This window comes from Artibeus jamaicensis, unplaced genomic scaffold (assembly GCF_021234435.1).
Source record: "Artibeus jamaicensis isolate MK-2021 breed Jamaican fruit bat unplaced genomic scaffold, CSHL_Jam_final scaffold_1689, whole genome shotgun sequence".
NCBI lineage: Eukaryota > Metazoa > Chordata > Mammalia > Chiroptera > Phyllostomidae > Artibeus > Artibeus jamaicensis.
In genome coordinates, this window is record NW_026522029.1 from 8,930,330 (window position 1) to 8,957,316 (window position 26,987).

At 49.6% G+C, this 26,987-nt stretch overlaps 1 protein-coding gene across 2 annotated transcripts in view; it reads left to right on the forward strand.

The window, feature by feature from the left end:
* VAV3 (vav guanine nucleotide exchange factor 3) overlaps positions 1 to 26,987 on the forward strand; it is a 263,731-nt gene that overhangs the window by 87,986 nt on the left and 148,758 nt on the right. For both annotated transcript variants that reach the window (XM_053655908.1, XM_037152417.2), the window contains exon 3: positions 24,794 to 24,852. In XM_053655908.1, coding sequence (XP_053511883.1) covers positions 24,794 to 24,852 — 59 coding nt within the window. The remainder of the gene's footprint in view (positions 1 to 24,793; positions 24,853 to 26,987) is intronic.

A 26,987-nucleotide genomic window follows, 5' to 3' on the forward strand; every position in this document is an offset into this window, starting at 1 on the left:
TTAACTGGAACCCTGTATCAAAGGTTCAGAAAGTTTCATAGCCTATTTTCCCATACCCTTGAGTGAAACACAGAGGTCACTAAAATTTAAGATAAGAAACAAACAAAAAAAATCTACTCGGTACTACATAATTTCTCTTTAACAATTCTAGCGTCATAAAACTTAGTTAAACAAAACGCTACATCTATTTAGACTAAAAGAATCATTCTTCTTGGGGAAGTCAGGTGCTCGAGTGGAGGCCTGTGGAATGAAGCCCTTTTTATTCCCCCCCCAATGATGAGAATGAAATGGCAGGAGCGAGGGGTCAGGTCGGAGGCCCAGGGACCGGCTGCCTGGAGGCCTGGCTGCCTGGGCGTCCCCGTCGGCTTCCCCCGTGTGCTTATTCTGTACTTCCGTGACTTGTTACTGTGTTTCTAAGTGTCATTTAGATGGTTTGGGTCGTTTAACTACGTGTATCACTTACAGAAATGACACAGTTCAGCTAATTTTTTAAAATGTTTTTGAGGTGAGTTTCTGGTGGCCTATGTAGCTCTGGTTCATTATTTATCACCATTCCAGATACCACCGATGCAGAATAAATCATATTTGTCCTTCCTCCTCCCTCCCTCCCCCTTCCCCAGGAAGGAACTACACTTGAGTCTGTGGGATTCCTGAGTGGCTATTACTGGAAGCACGATCAGCATTTTATGGTAACAGACTCTGGGTGCGTCTCCACCGAGCTTAATTGAGGAGACTACCTCCAGGTCCTGGATGGATCCTGATTGATAGGTTGGGGCCCGTGGAGACGCCGGTGCTCCTGCCCCGGGAGACGTGCCTCTCTTCGCCTGCGCCCAGGAGCTGCGGACTCACCCAACCTTCCCATCAGCTGGGGAGGGGGGGGGCCCATGGGCCTGCCCGCTCCAGGGGCTCCTTGCTCTCGGCCCAGGTGGCAGCCCGATCACGGCGGGGGTCAGGGTCAGGGGTCCCTCAGGTGTGCTCCCCGTGTGCGACCCCCCTGAACTCATCGCCTCCAGGTGCAGGGCGTCTGTTGCTGGTGGGGTTGCAGCATCTCCCGTGGCAGGTAAAATCCTGATGTTAAGCCCAGAGAGCGAACTCAGAGCACCAAGTTGCATTTTTTTCCTTCAAAAGCCGTTTGCTCAGGTGTTTCTTGCCTTTTGCTTTTCTTTTGCCCCCTTCTCTCTCCTTTAGTTGTTGGCCTTTGGCATGACCGTAGACTTGGGGGAGCTCCGAGGGGTGCTGCCCTGTGGGTGCTGCCCCGTGGTCACTGCCCCTCAGGCTCTGCCAGCCTCCTCCTTCCACCTACTTCACCTCTGCCCACCGGCTCTGGCTGGTGCCCTGGTCCCTTTCCCACCTCCACGATTCCCCTGGTCTCCCCTCCCGTTGGGAGTGAGTCCGGAGCCCAGCTCTGATCCTGCCTTCTCTGCTCTCCCCAGCCTCCGATGGCGCCCCCTGCTGCGGAGGAAGCAGCTCACCTGCCTTAGCACGGCCTTCAAGGCTCTTCCAACTCTGGCCCCAACCAGCTTGGCCAGTTCCGGGCCTTGTCTTCCCCACCACGGGGGCCTTGCTGTGGTCACCGCTCCAGGTCCCCAGGCCTGCAGTGCAGAGGCCTGCCTCCTGCCCTTCCTGGTTCCAGACGCCCCTCCCTGCCTGCAGACATCCCACTGACTACTAGGACTGACCAGCTGGCATTGCAGGAGCGCGGCTGTGGGTCAGTCTCTGGACACGTAGGGGAGAGCACTTTGCGTCGGAGGCAGGGGAGCCAGCTAGGTGGGCTCTGGCCAGAGATGTGGCCAGCTACACGTGCTCAGCACAGGCCTGTCCATCTGTGAAATGACCCCCGGGGGGTCGTGGAAGGGTCCCTGCACTTCCCTGGCCTTCGGCTCGACTGGAAAATAGGAGGGTTGGACCAGACGTTCTTTAATATTTCTTCCAGCTCTCGAAGTTTCACAATCATTCTTTTTACACTTTTCTGTACTTCCCAAGTCATCTCCAGTGATTGCTCCGAAAGCCCCAGCTGCCAGGTTAGAGTGCTGTGACTCAGAGCAGGCAAAGGTTAGCACGCCGAGACAGAAAGCTCGAAGCTCTGAGGTCGAGAGCAGTTGGAGGCAGGTTCACCTGCTGCCGGAGTGGTTTCTTGGTGACCGATTCTGTAACGCCGGGCACTTTGCAGAATCAGGAGTTGAGGTGAGACTTTAACCTGAGGGAGGACGAGATTGTGAAGGGGCAGAGCCACAGGTGGCCAGTGTAAATCAGCGAGGACATTGATGATGGTTCAGTGGAGCGCCACCCCGTGCTTGGCGCTGACTGGGGCCTCAGCGTCCACCAGGTCATTTCACCCCAGCGGCCACGGTGGGGAACTGATGTGGTGATTTTGATTTTATACGTGAGTAAACGAGCTCAGAGAGGTCGAGTCAAGGCGCCCAAAGTCACACAAGCACTGCATTTCCCGGCCATTATTCAGGCATCAGCTTGTCAGATTCCAAAGTCCAAGTTCCTTTTGCGTATACGTCACACTGCCTGCCTGTTAGGCGGGCAGATAAGAGCCTCCGGGCGCCGTGGAAGGGACCTGGGGACGGGGCACCGCAACCTGCTCTCCAAACAGCGGTGCCCTGATTATTGACAGACGGGGCTCGAATTTCGTTCCAAACTCCTCTTTCATTTTTACATGTGGTTTTCCATGACTGTTTACCTTCAATATTACTTTGCATTGGTCTCAGGAGTACAGCACGGCGGTTAGACAATCATATACTTTGCAGAGCGTTCCCTCCGATATTTCCAGTCCCCACCCGGGCCCGTACATCGTCATTACAATGTGATGGACTGTGTTCCCTGTGCTGCGCCTTACGTCCCTGTGACTGCTTCGTGGCGATCAATTTGTGCTTTTTAATCCCTCCCTGCTTTCCACCCAGCCCCCAGCCAGCCTCCCCTCTGGCAACCATCAGCCTGTTCTGCACCTACGAGTCTGTTCCAGTCTCGTTTGCTCGTGTATTTCGTTCTTTAGGTTCCGCAGAGAAGTGAGACCATACGGGATCAGATGCGCATTTTCGTAAAGGCAGCACTTTGTCCTGGCTTCACGAGCTGTTTTCATTAGCGTGTCCGTCCCTGAGGATTCGAGGTGTGAGCTGATCTGAATGGAAAGGAAGTATCTCAGCACAGGGAGAGGCTCACACGGCACCTCTGGGGGGAGGTCCTCAGAACCAGGCAGCCGGGAGCGGGCCAAAAATCCTGCTGTTGAACTTGCCTGGTGAGCCCTGGGCGGGGCACTGTCCTTGCCTCTGGCCATGTGTCCCAACCTCCAGTGGCTGCTGTCGGAACCCTGACTTAGGTGGTGTCACCAGCTGCCACGGCAGTGTGGCCACTACCCGCCATGCCTTTTCCCAGTCCCCACTTCCCAGTTCAAGTCAGGGGCTGGTGTAGCTGATGGGCAGAACACAGGTCATGTGCCCAGACCCGGGGTGGAGTGGAGGCTGGGATGTCAGTACGGGGCGTTTTTATTTTGGAGTAGGAGGTGGGCTCTTCCTCCTAATTCGTAGGCCTCCTCCCAACCCAAGCAGGTGATTCAGATGCACAGCAGCCAAAGACCGTGGCAGACCCTGTAGCATCCAATCATGTGAGGATGACACAGTGGCACCTTGGTGCTTGTTGTTAATTCATTTTGGAGCCCGTGATCAGAGCGGAAAACGATGAGGACCAAATGACGAAGCATTTTCTCCTGGCGGGCAGCGTTGCGACTCCAGCAAGTTCTGGCAAGTGCGACGAGTCCTGAGCAAGCGCCAAGTGCCAGGCGCCAGAACATGTTTTTTTTTCTTTTCAAAATGTGTCAGGTACAGGATGTGACGAGTTTCGAATCTGACGAGTACCGAGATATGACTGTAACTCATCTTTTATAGGGTAGGATTTCTTTCCCTTGTTGTAATAAGAAAACCGAGAGGGAATTTTTCATTCCCTTGGGCTGTAACCTTTGGCATTCTCTCTCATTCACCTTCTGGAACCAGTTAGCCCCAAGTCCTACTGATGCTGGTCGGTCAGGGTCAGGCCCACCCCGTCCGCTCTCTCACTGGGGCCGGAACCCTGGTGTGGGTCTTCGCAACCCAGGGCTGAGGTGTTCTCAGGAATCTCTCCCCCTCGTCTCTCCGACACCGGCTCCCCTGCCTTGGAGCCATTTCTCATTGTTGCTGGATCTTATTCCATGAGTACAGTTCCCGTCGTGTCTCTGTGTCACTGTGGTTTGTCTGCTCTGTGTCTCTGGTTGGCCTTCCTGCGAGAGGCTCTTCCCAAATGTCACCCTGTCTTCAAATCAGATGTCAGCTGACCCCTCCTGTGTGCAGGGCGCTCGGCACGCTCAGCATCACAGTCCATGTGGGGACGATGGTCAGGCTCCGCATTCCCTTGTCCCCCGTCATCAAGGGCCCGAGTGGAGGACGGGTCTGGGGCAGCCCTGAATAAGGCGCCCCCTGTAGGATATTCGCTCCCCTTCTGAACAGCTCAGGAAGGATGAAGAAGACCTTGTAGCCCAAGTGTGGAATAAGTTTCAAGAAGGAAAAGGGAGCCCGAGCTTGTTCATTTTATTTCCCCCTCTTCCCAGGGTGGCCTTGGAGGTCTGTCCTAGGAGACAGCAAAGTAGTCCGCTGACTCAGAACCCGTTCGCAAGTGAGGCAAAGGCTGGGAGAAGTTGAATTCGCCACGTTCCTGAGAGGAGAGGACCTTTTTGAGAGTACTGTCTCTAAACCCCTTATTTCCTGTATCTTACAATGACTCTTGGAGTTTTTACATGTTTTTCTTTCTTTTTCTTTTCATTTCCTCTCTTCTTGGCAGCTCCCCCGCCTCTCCGCCTCACTGCCGTCTTCCCTCCCTGATGTCTGATCCTCTTGCCCAACATTCCTGTTTTTCTCCATTGCCCTGCTGTCTTCTGACTGGTGGCTGGGAGGTGACCTCAGGACATCCTGGACGGGTGGAAAAAATGTGTCTGCAGCCTTGCTGTGACACGGTCACCTGTCGGGTGATTATGTTTGGATAGAAAGATAAGAGTGTGCCCTGAGTGGAAAAATACCCCAGAGCTTGCACTCACTGGAAAAAGCCCAAATCATTAAGAAATTTTTCTTCAATCTTGTCATAGGACGATCAAAGCAATATTCAAATGAGACTACAGTTTATGAATTTTCATGAAATTAAAAATTTCCTGGGGTGATGCCAATTTAAAAAAACCGTCACATTTGTTTAGTTCTAGATGGAGACAGAGTGTGCAGTGGAAGGCGTGACGGGGAGTGTGACTCGCTCACTCCCTGCGTGAAGACCTTCCTGCTCCTCGGGGTCCGAGGAGAGCACACCCCTGCCACCCCCTTCAGTGGGTGTCTCCTCTGTCCTCCTCGCCCAGTGGTCTTCTGAAGCCAGGACAGGGCAGGAAGTGAGCTGGTGCCCAGGACCAGGCTCCCCGGCAAGGGCAGGGGTGTCTGCGCGGCAGCTGCGCCTCCGTGGCGGCTGCCGGACCCCAAAGGTCGAAGCTTGGGTTTGGGCAGAGAACCAAAGTCCAGGCCGTGCCAGTTGGAACCTGTGTCCCCAGGCTTGGCCCTGACAGCCACCATTGCTCAGCTGTTTTTTGTGTGGCCAGATGTCTGTTAAAAGGGGAGAAACTCTTACAGGAAATGTGGTCTTTATAAAACTATAAACGCCTGCAAATATTTTGTAGTTGAAAATGTGTTGTTTTTATTGCAACATGCCATTCTCCAGTGAATGATGCTGTAGCCTGAATATCCTTTCAACCGTTCCAGCAGCACGTCTCTGGGAAATCCACACCATTTAGAATGTCTCCAAAAATGTTCTTCGCCGTCACGCACAAAAACAAAAGGGCGTTTTGTAAATTATTCTGTGACGCTCAATTTCAGAAGGTTTGGGTTATTGCAGCACAAGGGTGGTGTAGTCTAGGCATGTGGCGGAATGGGATTTGCCTATAAAAACAGATTGTACTCCGCACTGATCTCACAGGTTCGTGCCATTGAGGACTGAGTTTCTGTTGCTGTTTTGGAATGTTGCCTACACACTTTTTTCTGTTTTTAGTGCATTTTGAATGTATTTTCCTAGGCCCTTTGATACTATTTAGAACGAGGTCTTGCACGTCACACGTGCTAATACAGTGTGGGCTGCACACACTAGGGACAGAGTAAGGGCCCCGAATCCAGGTGCCAAGTGCAGCGTCCATCATGCTGACCCAGACCCACCCCCTTCACCCCAGACACGAGATCTCCGCCCCCCACAGCCCACGCGCGAGAAAGTTTCTCTACTCCGTGTTCTTTTCACTGGGAGCTAAGTAGTGTTGATTTCCCGGAGTCTCGAATTGTGTCTGATTATAGTGACCTCAACGCATTGCTGAATGGACAGTGGACAGAGGAAGCCTTCTAGAAATTGTAGTAAGAAAGGAACTCTAAGGTTTTGCTTATTGTTCAGTCGCCAAGGATAACACAAGAATCACTTCAAGGGGGAGGAAAACACAAGGGCCTCTGAGAACACTGGGTAGGGTTCAAAGGTGCCGTCTCATAGTCCAATGGTCTCCTTCCCCCTGGGCAGGTTTCTTGCAGCCTCGTATGCCATTTGGAATAGTGTCTTTGTAGGGAGGTCATAAGAAAAGACTCCACAGTTTAGCCGTATACATGGAGGCTTTAACAGTTTTCCTGCCCTTTGGCCCAGGAACTTCACTGTTAGGACCTTGCCATCAGGAAATGAATAGACACATGGGCCAATATTTCTTCCTCTACCCATTGGTTTGTCTCTCCATTTCTGTGTTGTTGGCTACTTGGGTTGCTTCCCCCGTGAGCCATCGTGAGTAGCTCTGCTGTGAGCGTCTGTGTGCAGGGATTTCGTGCCTGTGTTCAGGTCTCTCAGTTACACGCCCAGCCATGGCCATGACATTGCTGGTCGTATGGGATTCTGTTTCAGTTTTTGAGGTACTGCTCCTCACAGTAGCTGCCCCAGTTTACATTCCTGGCAGCGATATCCAGGGGTTCCAATTTCTCTACGTCCTGTTCAACTCCTACGTTAAAAAAAAAAAACGGTCGCCATCCTATTGGGTATGAAGTATCTCATCGTGGGTTTGGTTTGCATTTCCCTGATGACGGAAGGTGTGGAGTATCGCTGCAGGTGCTTGTTGGCCGTTTGTACATCTTCTTTGGAGAAACATCTATTCAAGTCCCTTTGCACATCTTTTAATTGGGTGGTTTATCTTTTTGTTGTGGAGTTGTAAGAATTTTTTTACGTATTCTGGAGGGTCGGCCCTTATCAAACACATAATTTGCAGATGTTTTTCTTCCATCCTACACATTTTCTTTTTTGCTCTTTATAGTGTCATTTGATGCACAAAAGTTTTTAATTTTGATAAAGTCTAGTCTATTCTTTCTTTGCTCACAGTTGTTTTTTTTTTATTTTGGTGTCATACTAGTTGCAAATTATAGGTAATGATTTGCCCATATGTCTTCTTCTAAGAGTTCCTTGGTTTTAGTTCTTCTGTTGAAGCCCTTGATCCGTTCTGAGTTCATTTGCATGTGATGTGTGGCACGGGTCCAGTGTCATTCTGTTGCATGTTGAGACCAGGTGTCCCAGCATCATTTACTGGAGAGACAGTTCTTCCCCATTGAATGACCTTGGCACCCTTGTTGAAAATCAGTTCATTACGTCCATAAAGGCTTATTTCTGGGCTTTTTTTAGTTACATTCCATGGGGTCTATATGTTTATTCTTATGCCATTACCGTAGTTTCGATGACTGATCTTTTGCAGTGAGAACTGAAATCAGGAGTGTCTGTCCTCCAAATTTGTTCTTCTTTTCCAAGATCGTTGGATTATTTGGGGTCCCTTGATTTCCGTAGGAATTTGAGGGTCAGATTTTTCCATTTCTTATTTTCAGTTTCACTCTTTGCAACTTTTTCCCGCCAGTCCTGGAGAGGTTTCTCGTTGGCAGTTTCACGGGGTAGCCAAGGTGGGAAGCCGTCCCGACCCCACCTCCACCCTCGCCAAAGCCTGCTCCACATCCCCACGTAGAAAATAGTTAGACACGAAAGTAATTGTTACCATTGTGACTCACGAGGGGGGAAGCCTCATGTATTCAACAACAGGGTGTTGATTAAATGTGTTATAGCCTTTTACTGTGAAATACTTACTATGAAATAGAGTACTGTGGAATTGAAAGTGTAGCCCCCACATACTATTATATATTGAGAAAAAAAGTGTGCTTTGGGTCACTGGGGCAAAATCTGAGTTTGGAACAGATCTGGGGCCTCTCATGTCCCATATCTTAGGGTTTTGAAACTGGGGATGACTTTTGGGGGCAGCTGGCCATTCGTGGGGCTTTGGGTCTCGGCGTGTCCTCACTGAGGCTGGAGATCAAGGGCCAGAAGTGACCCCTCACTGAATTAAAGTGGCAGAATCCTTCTCAGTTTTTACACTGAGTGTACTCCCCCTTCTTCCAGTAAATCTCGAAAAAAACACATGCCGACAAAATATTATATTGGAAGAAAATACTGTTTAGTGTTTTAAAAGCAATTTGAAAGAGGATGTGGCTGTTTGGAATTTTGCTAATTTGTGCACATTCGCTGCTTTCGTCTGTTTTTTCCCCCTAATCGCTTTTCATAAAAGCACTTCCTCAGGCCCCGCATGTGCCACAGCGGCCCTTGTGAGCACTTTCTGAGTATAACCATCACTTAGTCCACATGCGTTCCATATGCCTGCTAAAATGCACATTTTAGCAGCAAAACTGAGAAATCCCATCAGCTAAGCCTCCCAGGACACTGGGTAAAATATCTCCGTTTTGAGACCTAACCAGATATCTATGTTGAAAGCATTTTTCGAAACGAGCCCTTGGATTCGGAAATCAGTCTTCATCGTTTATTAATGGCGTGAAAATAGCCAAAGTTACCTCTCGCCTGATTAGCGGAGTGCTACGTCCCTGTGAGTGGCGAGACCCCGGCGCATGCGCCTTATGTGTTGATGCACATTTCTTTACGGGAGCAGCAGGGACACGGCTCAGTTTCCGTTCCTGCTGCCTCGGACCTGGAAATATGTTGCCCCATTTACTATGAAAGAGGAAGAAGAAAATCCAACAAGCACCTTGGGTCGCTTTTAAAGAAACATTTCTCTAGAGTCGAGTTCCATTTAATGCTTTTTTTAAGGCAGAGTCAAAGGGCCAATGGTTGACACGGATTGTTAGCATCTTCTTGGCCTCCTGTATTTGTGGAGTTTAGGTAGAGTGTGAAGGATAATGGGGCTAGGCTGTCATGACAGTTGCGTGCCACTCGACACTAGGGGGCGCCCTCCCCAGGGATCTACTGTGGGCCTTATGTACAAGGTCTTGTGCAGCGACCTTGGGCCACTGTTACCCTCCCCTCCCTCCTGGCTCTTCCCTTGGACCAGCAGGTGTACTGTGTGGAATCATATGTGTGCTACAGAATCAAGTCTCCTTAGAAGCCCCGTTTCCATATAGAAGAGCAAAGGATGAGTCAGACTGGCTTTCAGTGTAGGGGTTAGTAACCGAGTCCAAGACAAGGAGCGAGGTGGAGTCAAGTTCTAACTGTGGAGTCTGGCCGAGGTGGGAAGACGGAGGCTGGAGCTTCGAGCCCTCCGCCCCCGCCTCAAGTATCTGTGTGAAACGAACTATCTGAGAAACGATCAAGAAGGAAGCCTCAGTGTTTGCACCGAACTGTCTTTCTCAGAAAAGGACTGACTTAAAGTGATGATCTTGACACCTAGAAACCAAGAGTTTCCATGGCTTTAAAGTGGTCAGTCCTTTTTTGGGCAGTGATGGGCACCTGAACATAAAATCTGTGGTGTCCTGCCGCCTTTGTGGTTATATTGGGTTTGGCCTAAGTGTTTGAATGAGAGAAACCTCATTTGGAGAAAAAAATACAGTGGGGGGTTTGGATTGCTTCTCATGCTTATTATATAGAATTCAAATGAGAAATATTAGCATTTTCACAGCAAGGGAGATTGTGCCAGACATTCCAAAGTATGTTCAACCCTCAAGGGCTGAGAACATTAAGAAATAATTGGTGGAAAGTAAGTTACTATAAGAATTTACCTATTAGTCTATATTTATGCCAGATGATCTCTCCCTACCTTTTTTTTTTTTTTTTTTGGTGACTTGGTTTACATTTAGTTCTGTTACCATTCTAACAAATTTGGATATGAAAATATTAAATGGGGGAACATTGGAGACTATATTGGCTTACTTAAATTTTAGATCTTTTTCAATCTAACAGAATCTGACATCTTTTTCCTTTTTTGGATGAATGAACACCAAAAATACACAAGGCAAATAAAGAAATTGATTTTGAATCAGGACATTTCTCACAATGAATTGACTTTTTAACATGTGCCGATAGATTGTACACAGTATAAATACGCTCTAACTCAAAGTAAAATACAGAATTTAGCTAAATATAAAGTACTCTTTTAAAATACTGCAGTTATCGCAAGGGACAGCAAGCTTGCTGTTCCTCAAAGGACTTCTGGGTCTGGCCTCCACATTGTCACTTCCCCCTGATTAGCTCTCTCCTGCCGTTTTAAGGTTTGAACTTCTGATGCTGTTTTGACTCAAAGGCTGGCTCCATAGAGCCGTAAAAAAGTTTGAAAACCATTTCTGTTTGTCGTACGATTGTGAAACACCTGTGAGTTACTTATGTGGTGGCTTAAGGTTTTACTGCCAGTAGTTGGCCCTGCTTTTGGGGTTCTGCATGATATTCCCAAGAGGATTTCCAGTTAGTCAAGTGATTCACTGTATTCGAATACAGGCGATAACTTGAGAATTATTATGTAGTTGAATGTCCACATGTTTTAATGCAGGGAAGTTTATAATTGATAAACTTCTTCTCGCAGAAGAGAACAAAGTTTTCTTCTGAGAGTAAAAGTTTATGAACACCTAGGAGGAAAACTTTAACCTACATAGAAATAGATAAAAACAGAAGTCAAGTTCTATAGCAGTTGTGCTTCCAAGATAGCTGCCGTCAGTGGCGATCCAGTGGGCGCCCTTGAGTGCCCTGTTTGTTGGACGCACAGGCCGCCATCGGGCTGGGGACCTGGGGCTGCGTCGGGGCAGCGTCGGGGCAGCGGCCCGGACTGAGAGTGCCTGTCTCATTTCTAGATGGACTCTTCCTCTGATCGGGCCAGTGGGCAGGCCAGAGGCCTCACACGGGGGGAATTGAAGAAAACGCTTAGAAATGTGTTCCTTAGAATTTTCCTTTGCTGCTCTGTGCCCTTTCCACAAGATTGTTTTACATCATTTGAACTGGTATATAGTTACTTTTCCTTATATTTAATGAAGAACATATGTAGATTAGTTTTGAGGGGAAAGCTCAAAGGGGATGTTTTAAAGCTATGCTTTTGGGTTCATCTTCTCACAAGTCCTCTGTCTACATCAGTGGTTCTCGGCGTGTGGTCCCCACACCAATAGCATCAGCAGCATCTCAGGATGCAGGTTCTCAGCCCTCCCTCCCAGCCCCCCACCGGCTGAGCTGGAAATGCTGCAGGTGGGGTGCAGCAATCTGTGTTTTCACAAGTCCTCCAGGGGCCACTGACGAGGGATAGGGCTTGGGAATGACTGTTCTGTACTCAAGCAAAGGTTAAAAAAAATCTTTGCCTTGCTCTTCCCTCTCTCTGATTCTCCACTCCCTTTCACCCCGGCCTGGAGGCTGCGGGGTTGGGGAGGCGAGGCATCGCTTTCCCACGCTGCTCTCTGCCCCCGCTGTGTTTCCATCTGGATTGTCATTCGCCACTTTGTCCATGGGACACATCTCTCGTCACCCTTAACAGCTTTATTCCGGTGTGACTCACTGGAAAGCTGCTCCGACTCCCAGCTCCCCTTGGTCTTGACCCTCTTGTCCTTTCCGAGCCCAGCGAGTATCTTGTTCGTGGCCCTTGGCATCTGGTCGTGATGTTCTGTTCACACATCTCTCCCTTTTCCTCAGAGCCAGGAGTGTTTCGTGCCCTGACACCTGGGGGAACTCATGGCCAGGGCAGGTGTTCGATGAATGTTTATGAAGCGGGGATGAAGCGAAAGCTAACAAAACAGTAGCTTCTCCATGGCTGGGAATTACTAATGGGCAGGAGGGTGTCACAAGAGAGCCAACGTGACAGCTGTGGATTCCACAGACTATTAGACCGTGTTAGACATCACAGCCCCGCGATTCCACCAAGGCTCTTTCTTCCCCACAGGTCTTGGTAGAATTCCCGAGGCTGTGAGCTGTGCACAGTGGTGCTGATAATGATCCTATGAAAATTAGTACCTTTGAGCACAGTCATTTTAAGGCTTTTATTATTCTTCCCTGAAGTTACACTATGTATTTTTTCACTTATCTTTTAAAATGATTTCACTCCTCAGAACCAAAAAGCAGCTACTACACTTGATTTAATTAAATGAAGTAATATTTTGAGGAGAAGGGAAGAAAAATGAATCAAATATATTGGTGGCAAAAAGATTTAATCAGTATGCACTTATAACACAAGTTTTTATACAGTTTGTATAAATACGCTGGTGATTTTTTTTCTTAACAAACAGCACCTGTCTCTTTTTTTTGGACTCCACTGGTCAGAACTCCACTAATACAAAAACTACCAACTACCATGGTTCCCAGGAATTTATTGTGTGGAGTGTTTGTGTGTGTGTATTTTTTTGCATATAAATAGAAGGTGCTCTCTTATAAATCTTTGATTTTTATTTAGCCCGGAAAGATTCGTATGCTTATTGAAGGAGTCAGTGGTCAAATCTCGTGACATTGTATACTGAGGGAATCTAATATTTGTGCATTGGCAGGAAACACACTTAGAGCCTTCCCTCTGATTGTCGGTGTCACCTTGTAGAGCACATGTGGCTGGTGCAGTGCCTGTGTCTTTAAGAGAACTGATCCCCACAGAATAAGGGGCGGGGCTGGGCCTCTGCTGGCAGAGCCCAGGTTACAGAGCCAGGCAGCCCACCCTTTTCCTGACCAGGGCCTGGGACCCGGGCAAGCCACGTGGTCTGTCCATGGTCCCCCTGTGAGTCAGAGCTGGAACCAGACTCGGAGTCTCGCTGCAGCCCCAGGCTGGCAGCCAGATGTTCTGACATAGTCATAGTGACAAGGCCATTTTGTAAGAGCCATTGTGATACATCATTTGATGCCTCACCTGGTGATCTTTTTAAAATTGATTTTAAGAGAGAAAGAAAGTGGTGGGTCGGGGGAGAGGCAGAGAGACACGGAGAGAGAAACACTGATGTGAACCAATGATCTGTTCTGTTGTGTCCTGCACCTGCCCCGACCGAAATAGAACCCACATCCTATGTATGTGCCCTGACAGGGAATTGAACTCCCAACCTTATGGTGCATGGGACAAAGCTCCAACCAACCACGCCAACCAGGGACTTTTTGATGTGACCTGCAAAGAACAACATGAAACTTTCCTGTTTGGTTTGTTTTCATCCATGGGTTTTTTTTTTTTTTTTTTTTTTTAACCAATTACCCCATTCTTGGATTTTCACCCCAGCTTCAACCCTGAGAGTGTGGGTTTTGATGGGACAGGCATTAGGTATGAGGTGAGTGAGGACCAGGGCTTTGAGGGGGTGAGGAACTTCACAAGCATTTCAGTTCATTACTTCCTTATCAGCACAACACAGCTGCTTTGAGACATTTAATTCAAACGACTCTTTGGAGAAACCGTGAGGAAGTGAATGTCCTACTTCATGGAGGCCTCTTTGCGTCAGCTCAGGCTTCCTCTTTCTTGGTATTGAAAGGGCCACCTTAAGGCAAATTTTACAAGTGGATACAAACGTTTTAGTCAGGGCCACCACGGTGGCATTTTGTCCCCTTCATTCAAGTTGTTATCGAGTATTCTGTGGGGGATCTTTTAAAAGATTATCGAGGTTTTAAAACTTCTTAAATATGCCCCATGTTGACAGGGTCCTCCTTTATCAGGGGTGTTTCGGGCAGAAGATAATAAGAAAACAGACAACGGTATCAAAGCAGAATGGCCCTGTCATTATTAGACCACAGTTTACAGTTGCACAGAGTCCAGCGAAGTGGGGAGCCAGCCTGCCCTCTCCACCCAGGGCACCTCGTCACGCCCTGTGCCCCAGGGATTCTGACGTCAGCAGGTACCTGAGGGATGCCACCGTGGCCAGGGTTCTCAGGATGGGACCTACTGAGTCACTTGGCAGTCTCACTTACATGCAGGTGTTTTCTCAGCCACAGTGTCTTTTCTGCTCCTGGAAGCTGCCAGGAGGTGGGCTGGCCATCCAGCAGCTGGGCGGCCTGCGTCCGGTGTAGCCCATGTCCATGTCCTGGTCGAGGTCTGTTTTTGGAGATCGGCTGGGAAGCGTGGCTGAGACACAGCTTCTGTAGAGGGGGCTGCCGGGTCCCAAACACCTGTGACACAAGAGTTTTGAGCCTCAGTAACTCCCCTTTTTTTTTCTTTAAATCTTCACCAGAGGGTATGGTTATTGGTGTTAGAGAGACACACACACACATATTGACGTGAGGAAGAGACATTGATCGTTCACACCCGGACAGGGGGAGGGGCCCAAACCCTCAGCCCAGGCGTGTGCCCTGACAACCCAGGTAGGGACGAAGCTCCAGCCAACTGAGCCACCCAGCCAGGGCTAGCGACTCCTTCCCCCCCTTGCTTTTTGTCTCATAAGGAAACTGCTGATTTTTCCTGGCAAAATTCTCTATCGGCAGCTGAGCTGAAAGGCAATGTCAGATGGAAAGACTTGGGAGCAATCAGGGCGTGGCACCACACGTTTTCAGGGGGTCACTGTGCCCACGAGGACTGAGTGACGTCTCTGCAGCCTTGCAGGGCAGATTATCTGCCGTGCGCCAGTTCTTGGTAAATTCTAGACCCTCAAGGGCCACTCAGATTGGCCTGGATTAACCACAGACAGTCCGAGGAGGTAGTGACTCAAGAGTCCCCCTTGCCCATTGCAAAATACCCGAGTTCCAGAAAAGGAAGTCTTCCAGGGCCACCAGGCCACAGGGCAACAGAGTCTGAAGCAGCAGGGACTGTCAGCTACAGGCTTCAGAAACCGCTGCTTAACCCATTCAGCCCCAGTTACTCCGGGAGAGAAAATCTAACACTTGGAACGAAAGAAGGGGATCTCAACATGAAATGTAAATACAAAACTGCAAGTAAATCTTCAGCTTTTTCTTGAAGTTTGAATTGTCTTAACATTTAAAGAGAATTTCAAAAAGACAATGAAATCCACCGTGATTTTGGTGGGAATGCAGACTTAATGGCTCGTGATCATGGGTGAGCCTCAGCGGAGGCTGTGAAGCAGAAAAGCAAAAGGAAGGAAGAGGCCACGAATCAAATACAGTTCCACAGACACCTGATTCCGTCAGTGCCGACACACACACCCAGCACAGACACTCAGATGCCTCAGTCGGAGGCCAGGCTATTTCTGGGCCAGCCCCCGGCCTCTGGGTCCTGCCGGACACAGGGTCGGGGCAGCAGCCTCATGGGTGAGACGTCCGCTCCCAGGGATGTCTGAGGCTCTTAGCAGTTCTGGGTCAGCTATTGTCAACCAGGGCTGTCTTTGGACCCCACTGGAGCGGAGTCACATTTCTGAAGGATGCATGGACCGAGCCCTCCATCTGATGCTTCTGCCGCCATGTGATGGACTCCATCCGAACAGGTTTCCCAGGGCTGCCCGAGGCAGACGGACCGGCCCCTCTGGGTTCGGCACGTCCGTTTGTGCACAGCTCGGTGGACCCCTTTCTCAGGGTGCCCATCTCCTTTACCACCCCCCAAATTCACTCGGTGCTCAGGGTGGGGCTGGGTTCGGGCTGCGTCCACTGGACTCCCCTGGGCAGCCACTGATTCTGAACATCCTGCTTTCAGACACTTTGTTCTCCAGCTCGAAGGCCTCTCTGGCCCCTCGGCCCGGAAACAGCAGAGGCCGCCTCCTTAGTCTGGCATGTAGAGCCGCCGCCTCCACCTGCCCTCCTCACCCCCAGTTCACACCCCGCCCCGTGAGCCCCGTCCTCATCTCTAAACTTTTGCTCCACTTTGTGCGTGTCGCTCACTCGTCCCCCTGTGATCAACAGCTCTAGTGGCTCAGCAGGCACAGGGAGAGAAATGGCGAAGGTCTCAGGAAGAGAGGGCTTACGGGGGTGGCCGTGTTAGTGAACAGTCTGTATGTTCGGGGCCCCGACTCCCCCTCCCCGCGGATCTGTTCCTTTCTCACCACCCTGCCCTTCTCTGTCTGCACTTGCGCTGTGCAGGGCGGCAGCCGCGAAGCTGCCTGTGTCCGCTGAGCACTGGGAACGTGCAGCGTCTGACCTGGCTGCGCAGAACCTGTAAGGTGCACACCAGATACTGAAGACGTGGAATGTCAAATGCCTTGATTTGTGTGTTGATTGCATTTCTTTTTTGATCCTCACCCGAGGACACTTTTTCATTGCATTTTGTGTTAGAGAGAGAAAGACCGATGTGAGAGAGAAGCATCGTTGGTTGTCTCCTGTCCATGCCCACACTGCAGATTGCATGTGTGGATTGCATGTGCGGATCTGGGCTGGGGACCAAACCGCCACCTCAGTATGTTCCCTGACCGAGAATTGAACCCACAACCTTTTGGTGTACAGGATGACACTCCAACCAACTGAGCCACCCCAGCCAGGGCTGATTACATATTGAAATAATGTTATTAGATCTATTGAATTAAATAAGATAAACGAAATTTCACCTCCTTTTATTTTATTTTTCCACACAGCTCCTTAGAATTTTACAGTTTTGTGTGTGGCTCACATAGTTCTTCTATTGATCAGCACTGGTCTACAAACTCTGTCTCTGAACGTCATAAAGTATTAGTTTTCCTGCTTTTTAATTGTCTAAGCAGGTGTGAAAGTGAGCATTTGGAGCAGTAGGAAATGACCGGCGTTCCCAAACCAGCCAGAGCAAAGAGCCGCCCGAGGGATGCTGTTTCCTTCCCTGGTCCTACGGGCGAAGGTGTGGTTTCTGTGGGAAACCTGAGAATGACTTGCAGACACTCCCTTGTTCTCTGGGAGTTGTCCTGGGGCCCGGACTCAGGGGTGGGCGGCTCCAGGCTGGTGGAACAGCACGGACCCTCCATGTCCAGGCCCGTCACTCCTGGGTTGCTCTTTTGTTCATGGGGTCTGTGGTCTCCCCTTTAAAGTGGTGACAGCCATCTGGAATGCCTTCAGGAACCAGAGGTCTGTTTGCCAGAGAGTGACTTGGGACGTGGGCCGGGTTTGGGAAATGCGTTGACTGAACCCAGCTCTGTGATTTGGGGGCAGTCGGAACCTTCATTGTATTTTCTGAGTCTCCGGAGTCCTACAGACCCTCCCAGTGTCCCTCAGGTCACACGGGCAGCTGAGTCTCTGGCCCGGCATGGACACCTGGGACGTGTCCCTGTGAGGTGAGCTGGGTGAGAGCCACAGTGAGCTGATTCACGACTGCTCGGCCAGAGCTGGCACTGTCCGGTCCAGCGAGTGGCCCGAGCGTCCCCCGGGTTCACAGTCAGAGCCCGTTCTCGGCTGTGAACGTACGAAAATGCCCTTGACTTCTTTGCAGACTGCGTCTCTTTTGTGGCCTGTGTTCCTGGTTTCTGCGTAAAGGCGAGGAACGATTTGCAAATATGGCATTTTCAGAACTACAACATTCCTTTTACAGTTGTGTACAAATCACTGAATTCTTTGTTATTTGCATAAAGTCCAGCACACTTCCGCAGACCAGTGTACATTTAGGAGAAGCTTGAGTATTTGAATTTGCTCTGATGTTTCACTGAAGAATTATGCTCCCAGATGGCTCACTGCGCCCATGAACTCCAGGTTTCATCTGCGTTGGTATTTGGACCTAGGTGATGGTTAAAACTGCGTGAGGAGTTACTGACACTGCCTTTTAACTGGGTGTGAGAAAACCAGCATTGCTCGTAGCTTTGTGCTTTTCTCTGCCCACTCTTTAGTGTGAAAGTGTTATGTGAAGCCGTCTCTGTGAACTGTGGCAATGTGCCTTTTTATTCTGGTTAGGATTTCCGTGTGCGGTTCTGGAATCTGCCTGGGCACAGCAGGCCACGTGGTCAGGTAGGGCCGAGCGGGGAGCCGGGCGGATGGGAGACAGAGGGGCTGGGCCGGCCGGGCACGCGGGTCGGAGCGATCGAAGAGTTCTGTGTGTGCTCTTAAATAATCAGATCTCTGCTAGAGAAGTAAGAATTTTAAGGGGGCAGTTGTGGCCCGAGCAACAGTTTCGAAATGTCTCACAGCCTCTGTGGTGGCCGCACAGAAGGTGGACGTGGCAGGAGAGAGACGGGAGGTGTGGGGAGGAACTGGAAGCTGTTCCGATAACTGAGGCAGAGGCAGCAGGAGGCGGGGAGAGGGCTGGGATCTGAGACGGATTTCAGAGGGTGAGCTGGCAGGATTCAGACCTGGCCTTTGAAGGAAAACTACAGGTCAGAGAGTTTCCCCCGTGGCCGGCCAGGTGAGGGAGAGTGGGACTGTGGGGGGTAGGAGGCCCGGGTGGGCAGGTGCAGGGGTCGGGAGGCGGGGACTGCGGGGACCACGGGGCCGCAGTGCTGTGGAAATGCCCCCAAGACAACTGCATGTCTGTTTGGATTAGAAAGAAATTTGCTTAATGACCTCATCTCTTAGAGCTGGACAAATACCCGCTGTAAACGCAACTGGAAAAATATTATTCAGGAAATGGCAGCTCCAAAGCTTCTCAGAGAGTGAAGTGCCCGTAAATCTGCTTAGAAAGTGTTCTCGCTGCGTTGGGGTGTGTTTCAGTGATGCAGGGGAGGGGCCAGAGGGGGGTGATTCTCGCCCATCGGGCCTCTGCGGGCAGATAAACTGCAAACGGAGTCTGGAAAGCCCCCTCTGCCCTCCAGGGTGCAGCCCAGGTGACCTCTTCCTAAAAGCCGTTGCAGCCTTCCCTGCTCTGTCCTCAGGCCGAGGGGGACAGTGGTCTGTGCTCTCCCCTCCGGGCGGGGGATGGACGGTGCCGTCCTAGGTCTGGGGTTTTACTTACCACCCCATGGTCTTTCCTGGTAGATGGCGGGGGTTTTGAGAGGAGGAAATACATGTAATTTCACTTTTGATGGTGACAATGATAGCATCAGGAAATAGCAGAAGGGTGGGGCATTCATCTGTGCATTTAGTATGTACAGATTTTTGTATCTGTCATATCTATCTATCCATTCCATCTCACCTTAATCTAGCTTCACCGTAAACTTGGGCCATAGATGATGATTTTATCTTCATTCTATCGGTCGGGAGAACAAGGCACAGAACATCTGCTTAACCAGCTAGTGAGAGCTAGAGCTGGGATTTGAACCCAGCACATTGGGGTCTCCAGCTTGCACTCCTAATTGTCTATAACTTTGCGGAAAGGACGCTGGTGTTCTCTGTAGAGCTTCACTTTTGAGGCCTCGAAAGTAAGACATATAGAGTAGCACTTGCATTTGGGACCATTATCAGGGCCTGCGCGAACTGTAGCTCGGACCCTGCTCACCTGCACAGACAGCCTGCTTGGGAGGGATGGAAAGTCACTTCCCGCGGTCCATGGCCTCTCCACGAGGAAGTAGTGTTTTGTTTGCCATCTCTGCCTGCACTTGGCTTTGCCCAGGGAGGGTGCAGGGGATGCTTTCTGGCAGTGTCCTACAGTGTTCAGGGCAGGAACCAGGTGTTTCAGGGGAGATCTTAAAACGTGTGTGTAGAAGGGGCCCACAGCTGTGTGTGTCCCGATGGAGTAGTTTACTCTGTGCAGTTGGAGTTGCAAAGAGAATGGAGACAATGGGTGTGCTGCAGGTTTCCTGGGAGAGGTCAAGGTGAAGCGTGTTGTCAGTCTGACACTCGCCGTCTGGCTGGGTGTAGGATGGGGCCTCACTGTCAGGAGAACAATCTTGTGTCAGGTGCCTGGGGTGCTCCTGGGCTGCTGAGCTGGCTGTCTCCGGGTTGCCCCTGACCTGGTCCCCAGGCCTGTCCTTCTGTTGGAATTACTCAGCCCAGCACCCGGGCCCACACCCCCCCCCCCCACGTGCATCCTCTGGGGCCTGGGCTTCTCCTCCACAGCCACGCAGGGCGCCTGCTCCGAGCCTGCGGGTCCGAGATGCCAGGTCCCTGCCCCAGTGGCACCTGCTAGATGGTCACTTCAGGCTCTGGGGCTTTCGTGCTGCAGACCCGTCTTGAACTGCTAAGCTGGACTTGAACTTGGGGCTCAAGCTGGTGGCCCCCTGAGTTCCTGGGGAGGCGAGCCCTCCAGGGAACTCCTACCCAGTCCAGCTCCCTGTTTAAGAACCTTTCCACTGGGTCAGGGAGACCAGAGCAGAGGACCAAGGAGACAAAGCCGCAGTGACCCAGCACTTTCGGGCGGGGCCCATGGTCCCCTCCAGTTACTCTCTCTGGCCCTGGCTTCTTCACTCCAGACCTTCAAAGCAGCGACAACACACAGCTTCTGCATGGCTGGCTGGTGTTGACCACAAAGCACACCCCCAGCACTAAGGTGCTGGGTGGGCAGAGGGTGAGACTTGGCCAGAAGGTCCCACGAAGAGAGAGGTCGAAACGGGCAGCTTCGATCATCGTGGGCAGTGTCACCGCTTTGTCTCAGAAGACATCTTTCGTGGTTTTCAAACTCTCGGGGAGGGAAAAAATAAAACAGAGATCAAACAGAATGGAAATCCTCCTCCGGGTGAGAACATTTCACGGGGGCAGGGTCTGCCCCTGTGTCATCTTTGGATTTGAAGACATGGGCATCTCTTTCTCACATTTCCTGTTTAATTTTTACGATGGCTTCCTTCAGTGATCTATTCAGTGCCCACAGGGCCAGACTAAGGCCTTCGCGTATCTTTACACGGCATTTCCCAATCTTCACAACAATTTTTGCAGGGTAAGTCCTAGTCCCTCATTTGTTTGAGCAACAAATATTTTTGTGTTTAGTGGTGGTTGTGAGCCTGGCTTTGAGCTGGGGGAAGGGGATAGAGCAGGGAAGAAGCCATTTGATTTCCCTTCCCTTGTCGGATGGGGAAAGACAGACAGACTAACAGGTCATCAGAAAGCCGTGTTATGTTCTGGCAGACTCTTCAGGGGCACAGACTTGGGAGGGCGGTGGTCACACCTCTTGATCTAATCATCCCACCTGAGTGCCTTACCTGTGGAAATACCTGCACAGGATGGAGAAGCTCTGTGGCAAGGACAGCGATTAACAGCGCTGTTCTAGGGGCGGAACGTTGAAAAAGCTCATTGGTCAGAGGATGGCTGAACCGTGTTGTGTACATTAAATGTTATACATTAAAATGAACAAAGCACATCTGTACATGTTCACACAACTGTCGGTGAGCTATTGTTAAATGAAAACAAGCATGTTGTAGAAAAATCTGTATAACAGGAACACAGTAGCTAAAATAATAAGTGTAAAGAAAAAGGAAAAAAAAGCTTTGCCAGGGTCACACGCGATTCTCAGTGCTGGTCCCCTGTAGGCGGAAGGTGGGAGAGGGTCTCATGGGGACAAGTCTTATGTGTTACTGTGTTACTCCATCTTGTCAAAAGAACCACAAGCCCATTTGGAGTTTTTTAAACAGCAAACGAAAGGTGACAGGGGCTGGGGCGGAGTGATGTGCAGAGTCCTCTGGGGACACGGAGGGCCCAGAGTGGAGGTGGGAGACGGGCAGAGGGTGGCGTGGTGAGTTCGGGATGCACCCCAGAGTGGAGGTGGGAGACGGGCAGAGGGTGGCGTGGTGAGTTCGGGATGCACCCAGTCAGCCTCGGGAGGGGCTCGGAGGGGCCGAGGGCTTCCTGCCGGGAGCATCCTGGAGGATCCCCGGTGGGCGGCGGCAGGGAGCTGGCCACCTCCACTGCTTTAACTGCTCTGAATGCTCCTCACCTGTCACTCTGTCTCCCTCTGTCCACGCCCGTCACCTCAGCTCCGACTTCCTATTTCTCACCCGGACAATTGCCAACACCCTCTTGCGTGTGTCCTGGTGCCTGGTCTATACCCCAGGTCCTCCTACCAAGACTGTCCTTTGCTTTGCTGAGTGACCTTGTAAAACGGCAGTTTTGGCCCCGCTGTCTTCCTTCCCCAGCATTTCCCATGATCCCTCACACTGTCCGGGGCCAGTGCACCTTTCCAAGGCTGAGAGCCACCCTGCCCACCTCCCCTCCTTCCTCCCACACTGACTCTCATGTATGTCAGCCAGGACCTTTGGCATGTCTTAACAGATGCCACAGTTCTGACCCAACGAGGGGTGGACATAGGTAAAGAAAGAAGACCTGTGATGTGGGGTGGGTAGTTGTTGGTCGTTGGCCTATAACCTTGCAAATATTGTGACTAGTTACCCGCCTGTCTGGGAGTTGTGTCCATAATTCCATCTTATTTTGAGATAAATTTAGAAGTGAATACATTTCGGGGAAAACAGCCTCCCTACTGTCTTTGGGGACATTTTCTTCCGTAAATATTCCTGAGTGGGTGTTTCTGATGGTGGGTCGGTCCCCGCTCAGGGGGCGGGAGGGCCCGGCACCGATTTGTGTACTGGTCTCTCCCAAATCCGGACGGCTCCACCTACACGGAATACACGGCGTTCTGAAAACACAACATGGGCCAAACAGCCCGTTTGCTTTGGCTGAACTCAGAGCGAACGGGTGGGCTCCATGTGCCATCAGACGGACAGAGAACCGAGGGTCGTCCTCGGAGCTGCTCCGGGAGATGCTGCGTGTTGTCTCGCCACCCTCCTCTGCTCTGAATTCGTGTCTTCATTCTTCTTATAAGGGGTAGAAGGCGATGAATACTCCCTTTAAAGAAATAACGAGAGCCAGTTTCAGCTTCTAGATTTTCAGAAACGTTTGTACTTTATAAACTCTCTTGTTGAAGGAGGGAAGTAATATTAGCCCTATTGTCTGGCTCCATCTGGTGGATGAATATATGGAAGAAACCAAACTATAGCCTTTTGCCGTGGCACTTGGGCGGGGGCAGGTTGTGAATAGCGCTGGTTTTTGGTGGCAAAAGGAACCGGAGAGGCATTTTTGTCTTGTAGGAGCTGATCATTGTTACGGAAAATCTCCCCAAGGAATGAAATACGTTCTGTTAAAGTAAATAACGGCAGTAGTAAAATACATGGCAATACTATTTTCTTGGACTGAGTGGTGAGTGTCAAGCAGGGTCAGAGGCAGAATCCACTCCCAGCTTTAACACGGTGCCGCATTCCCATGAGACGCGTGTAAAACCCAACACTATAGTAATGCAGGAGGCTCAGTGTTGCTCCCCAGATTGTCCCAGAACCTTCCAGAAGCTAGACTTTTCACTCAGTGATGCACAACGTTGGGATTTTAGCAAATGATCATTTTAATCTTCAGTCGGTTTATTTTGATGCCCTTATTATTTGCTTATTTGTAATCTTCTGAATCTACGGACCCCCTGAAGTTGCTCTGTTTTATGGGAAGTTAACTGGTATCACATTCTACCTGGGTGGTTCTTTCTTGCTTTTACATCTAACGTTGAACCAGGTTCAGCCAGGAAGAAATTGCATAAAGGCTTTCAATTAAATTTCATTTGTCTGTAACACTAATTCCATTTTTATGATAATATAAGTTCACTTTTATTCAGCGAAGCATTGGGTGGGCATTATCATTTCCCCTTCATTGTGAGGTACTCTCTTCTTCATTTTGGTTTATTTTTGTAACGTGAAAAGTACACGTGGTCTTCTTACCAAGTCTTTCAAAGAGATGCTGGTAGATATGAGTGGGGAGGAAGGTCCAAGTGCTAGATACTAACGCTGCCACCGTGGCTGCGTGCATCTTCTGAAGAAGCCTTTCAAACAGGCACGGATAAGCAAGGGGAATTTAAGAAACTCTTTTTCCTGAAAACACTCAGAGTGAGAATAAGGGAATTTTCATAGAGTTGGAGATGTTCAAGCATAGCCACCATTGAAATATTTTCCATGTGTTATTTTCTTAATCCTTATGATAATCTAATGATTATTAATAATCTGTTACCGTATGCTGTATCCAGATGAAAAAAAAAAACCAAAAAAACCCCGGAAGCCCAGAGAAGTAGTTTGTCCAAGGTAATTTGGCTGATAGGTGGTAAGGGCAGGATTTGAACCCATGCGATGTGGCCCAAGAGCCCCTAGGCTAGATCACTTTGCTGTCCACTGGTGCTTTTTGTGATGATGGATGTCTGTGTGGCTACTGAGCACTTGAAGTATGAGCACTTGTAGAAGCTAGGAAGTTTTGTTTAAAATTTAAAAAATATTTTTTATTTATTTTTAGAGAGAGGGGACTGGAAGGAGAAAGAGAGGGAGAGAAACATCAATGTGTGGTTGCCTCTCGTGTGTCCCCTACTGGGGACCTGGCCTGCAACCCAGGCCTGTGCCCTGACTGGGAATTGAACTGGTGACCCTTTTCCTCACAGGTCTATGCTCAGTCCACTGAGCTACACCAGCCAGGGCTGTTTTTAAAATTTTAATAGTCCTAAATGTAAACAGCCTCCTGTGGGGGTGGCTCCTGTTCTGGACAGTCCAGCTTTATCGGAACACTGAGGTTCTGTGCAAGCAGAGATGCAAAGCCTTGAGGGTTGCCCAGTCCAACTCCTTGTTTTACTGATGGGGCAAATGCCAACCAGATGGGCCAGTAACCTCAAAGTCAGAAAGTTAAGCAAAGGCACCAGGCTATAGCCCAGGTGTTTACACGGTCCAGGCACAGCTCTCCCCATTCTGCACCCCATCGGCACCTGCAAAGTTATGTTTCTGCTGCCGTTGATAATATTAGGTTGTAAAACTACTGTTTTGAGGGAAAAGCTTATCTTTTCTGAAATACACATTCAATGAACACTTCCTTCTTTTCGCAGGTGATAGAAACATTATCTCGACTTTCTCGAACACCGATAGCGTTGGCCACAGGGATCAGGTAAGCTTGTTTCTCAGTGGTTCATGTTCAATGTAACGGTTGCTTGTTGAACAGTTACTTTTGGCAAAGCACGTTGCGTATGAGGACTGCATCTCATTCATGCAGACGGCCCGGTATATGAGCGTCGAGAGTCATGTAAGTGCCCCATGCACATTTGAGACTCACTGAGCTGGTACAGACTTCCTCGCAGAGTTGGATGAGACACGTGGGCTACACATTGTTCTCATTTTACTGGTGACTGTCATTGATATGGCTCTTGCTTTTTAAAAAAAACCTTCCTCCAACATTTCTATCCATGTGATCCATCAGGACAAACATACATGCTAAAGTAAGTATTTAAAAAGATATTGTAATACATTTATTTCCTGTAGACTGTAACAATAACTCACAGCTTTTAGGAGGTTAAGAAATAGGCAGGCAGATGTAGAATGACGTGTACAAGGATGTGCACTGACTGTTTGGTACTCGGTGAAGAACTTGGAAGTGAATCAGTTCGATGACTCACACTGTCTCCGGGTATTATGCAGTCAGAAAGCACGGGAAGGTACTGATGTGTGCGTCGCGTGGGGCCTTTTCTGTTTACAGTACTACCTACTTAGGTTAGAGCAGATACCAGTGATATTACCGACAACATTAGAAATGAAGACAAACAATCTCAGTCGCCACCCAGCCAGCCTGCGTGGAAATGGAGTGGATTCTGTTTTTCACCTCATTTCCCCGGAGCTCCATTCTTCCGTGTCCAGGCACGAGGGGCTGTGCCCTGAGCCTCTTCCTCGGCCGCTTCCATTTTTCCGTGCACAGCGCACATTCAGGTTCTGCGGGGGGAGGGCCCACGCACGTCTCACAGGGCCGATCAGCTGGGCTGGGCGGCCCAGGGCCTGGGTACAAGCACAGCGACCTCAGGGAGGACGCCCTGCAGATGCTTTCTCGGAAATGGGCTCCGGACTCAGCAGCTTCCTGCAGAAGTCGTCCGTAGGCGGGATAAGGGTTCAGCACCTTGTAACTTGCTCTTCCGTACACGCTTCCTTTCTGTGTTAGCACATATGTTGGGTTGTTACATGTAAACAGCACATTCTGAACTAGCACGACTCTAATTTTGTGTATTTATGTCTTTTGGATTCTGAAAGGATATACATCAGAAGAATTTTTTCCTTTTTAATGATTCTTATCTACATTTTCAAAATTTGTTACAGTGGACTTGTATTGGTATAAGAGTCTACATTTGTTTTTAAAACGCTTTGGAAACTTTGGCATTTCTGACACGTTTTAAGTTACTTGGAAAAAAATGTAGGTATCTCAAATGCCTTAAGTGTTAATCCATAAAGTAAGGTAAAAAAATCTTTTCATATTAAATATAATTATTTCATAATTACCTAGTGCTTATTTGTTATTTTGATGGATCTTCTTGTTATGAAATATGACATGCTGACTATATGTAAAAAAGAGTAAAACTTTGGCACCGTAGTCTAATTACTGGGATTTTTTAAATATAATTTACACCATTATGTGAATGTCTTAAAAAATATCAGAGGAGCCTGAGGCAAACTGGGCAGCCTGTGGCTAGAAGCAGGGATCAGTTAAAGTGATTTTTTTTGACCAGGGGACAGAGAAAACCCCCTACTCTCCCTGAGGTCCCACTGACTCATGTATCCAATAATTGAAAAATGGAAAAATATGTAACTTAAACACCTGAAAGTCTAAGTGAAGACAGTATATCAGAGTCAGTAATCACATATATGTCAGTAATCATATATATTTCAGTAATCATATATTTATGGCATTTTCATCCCTAATCGCTTTCACTGTCAGGTTGTTACCCAAGTATTTCCCAAGGGTGATTACCGACCACTCACTCGCCCATCGGAGCAGAATCCGTAGTGAAAGGAGCTGGTGTCCCAGGGAGGCCTGAGCTGTGAGGGGGGAGCTGCAGGGCTGTGGCTGGTGGGCATCAGCCCAGCACACAGTAGGCCCACGGGCGCTCAGAGGGCTGCACCGACCAGCAGAAATGCTGCCGGTGACATAGGCCTCAGGTGCCATGGCCTCCCTGGGGGACAGGCACGGCGTCAGACATGGCAACCGGCCTGACCGTGCTGGTGGCAGACAGGATGACACCTTTCATGAGAGGTGAATGCCCC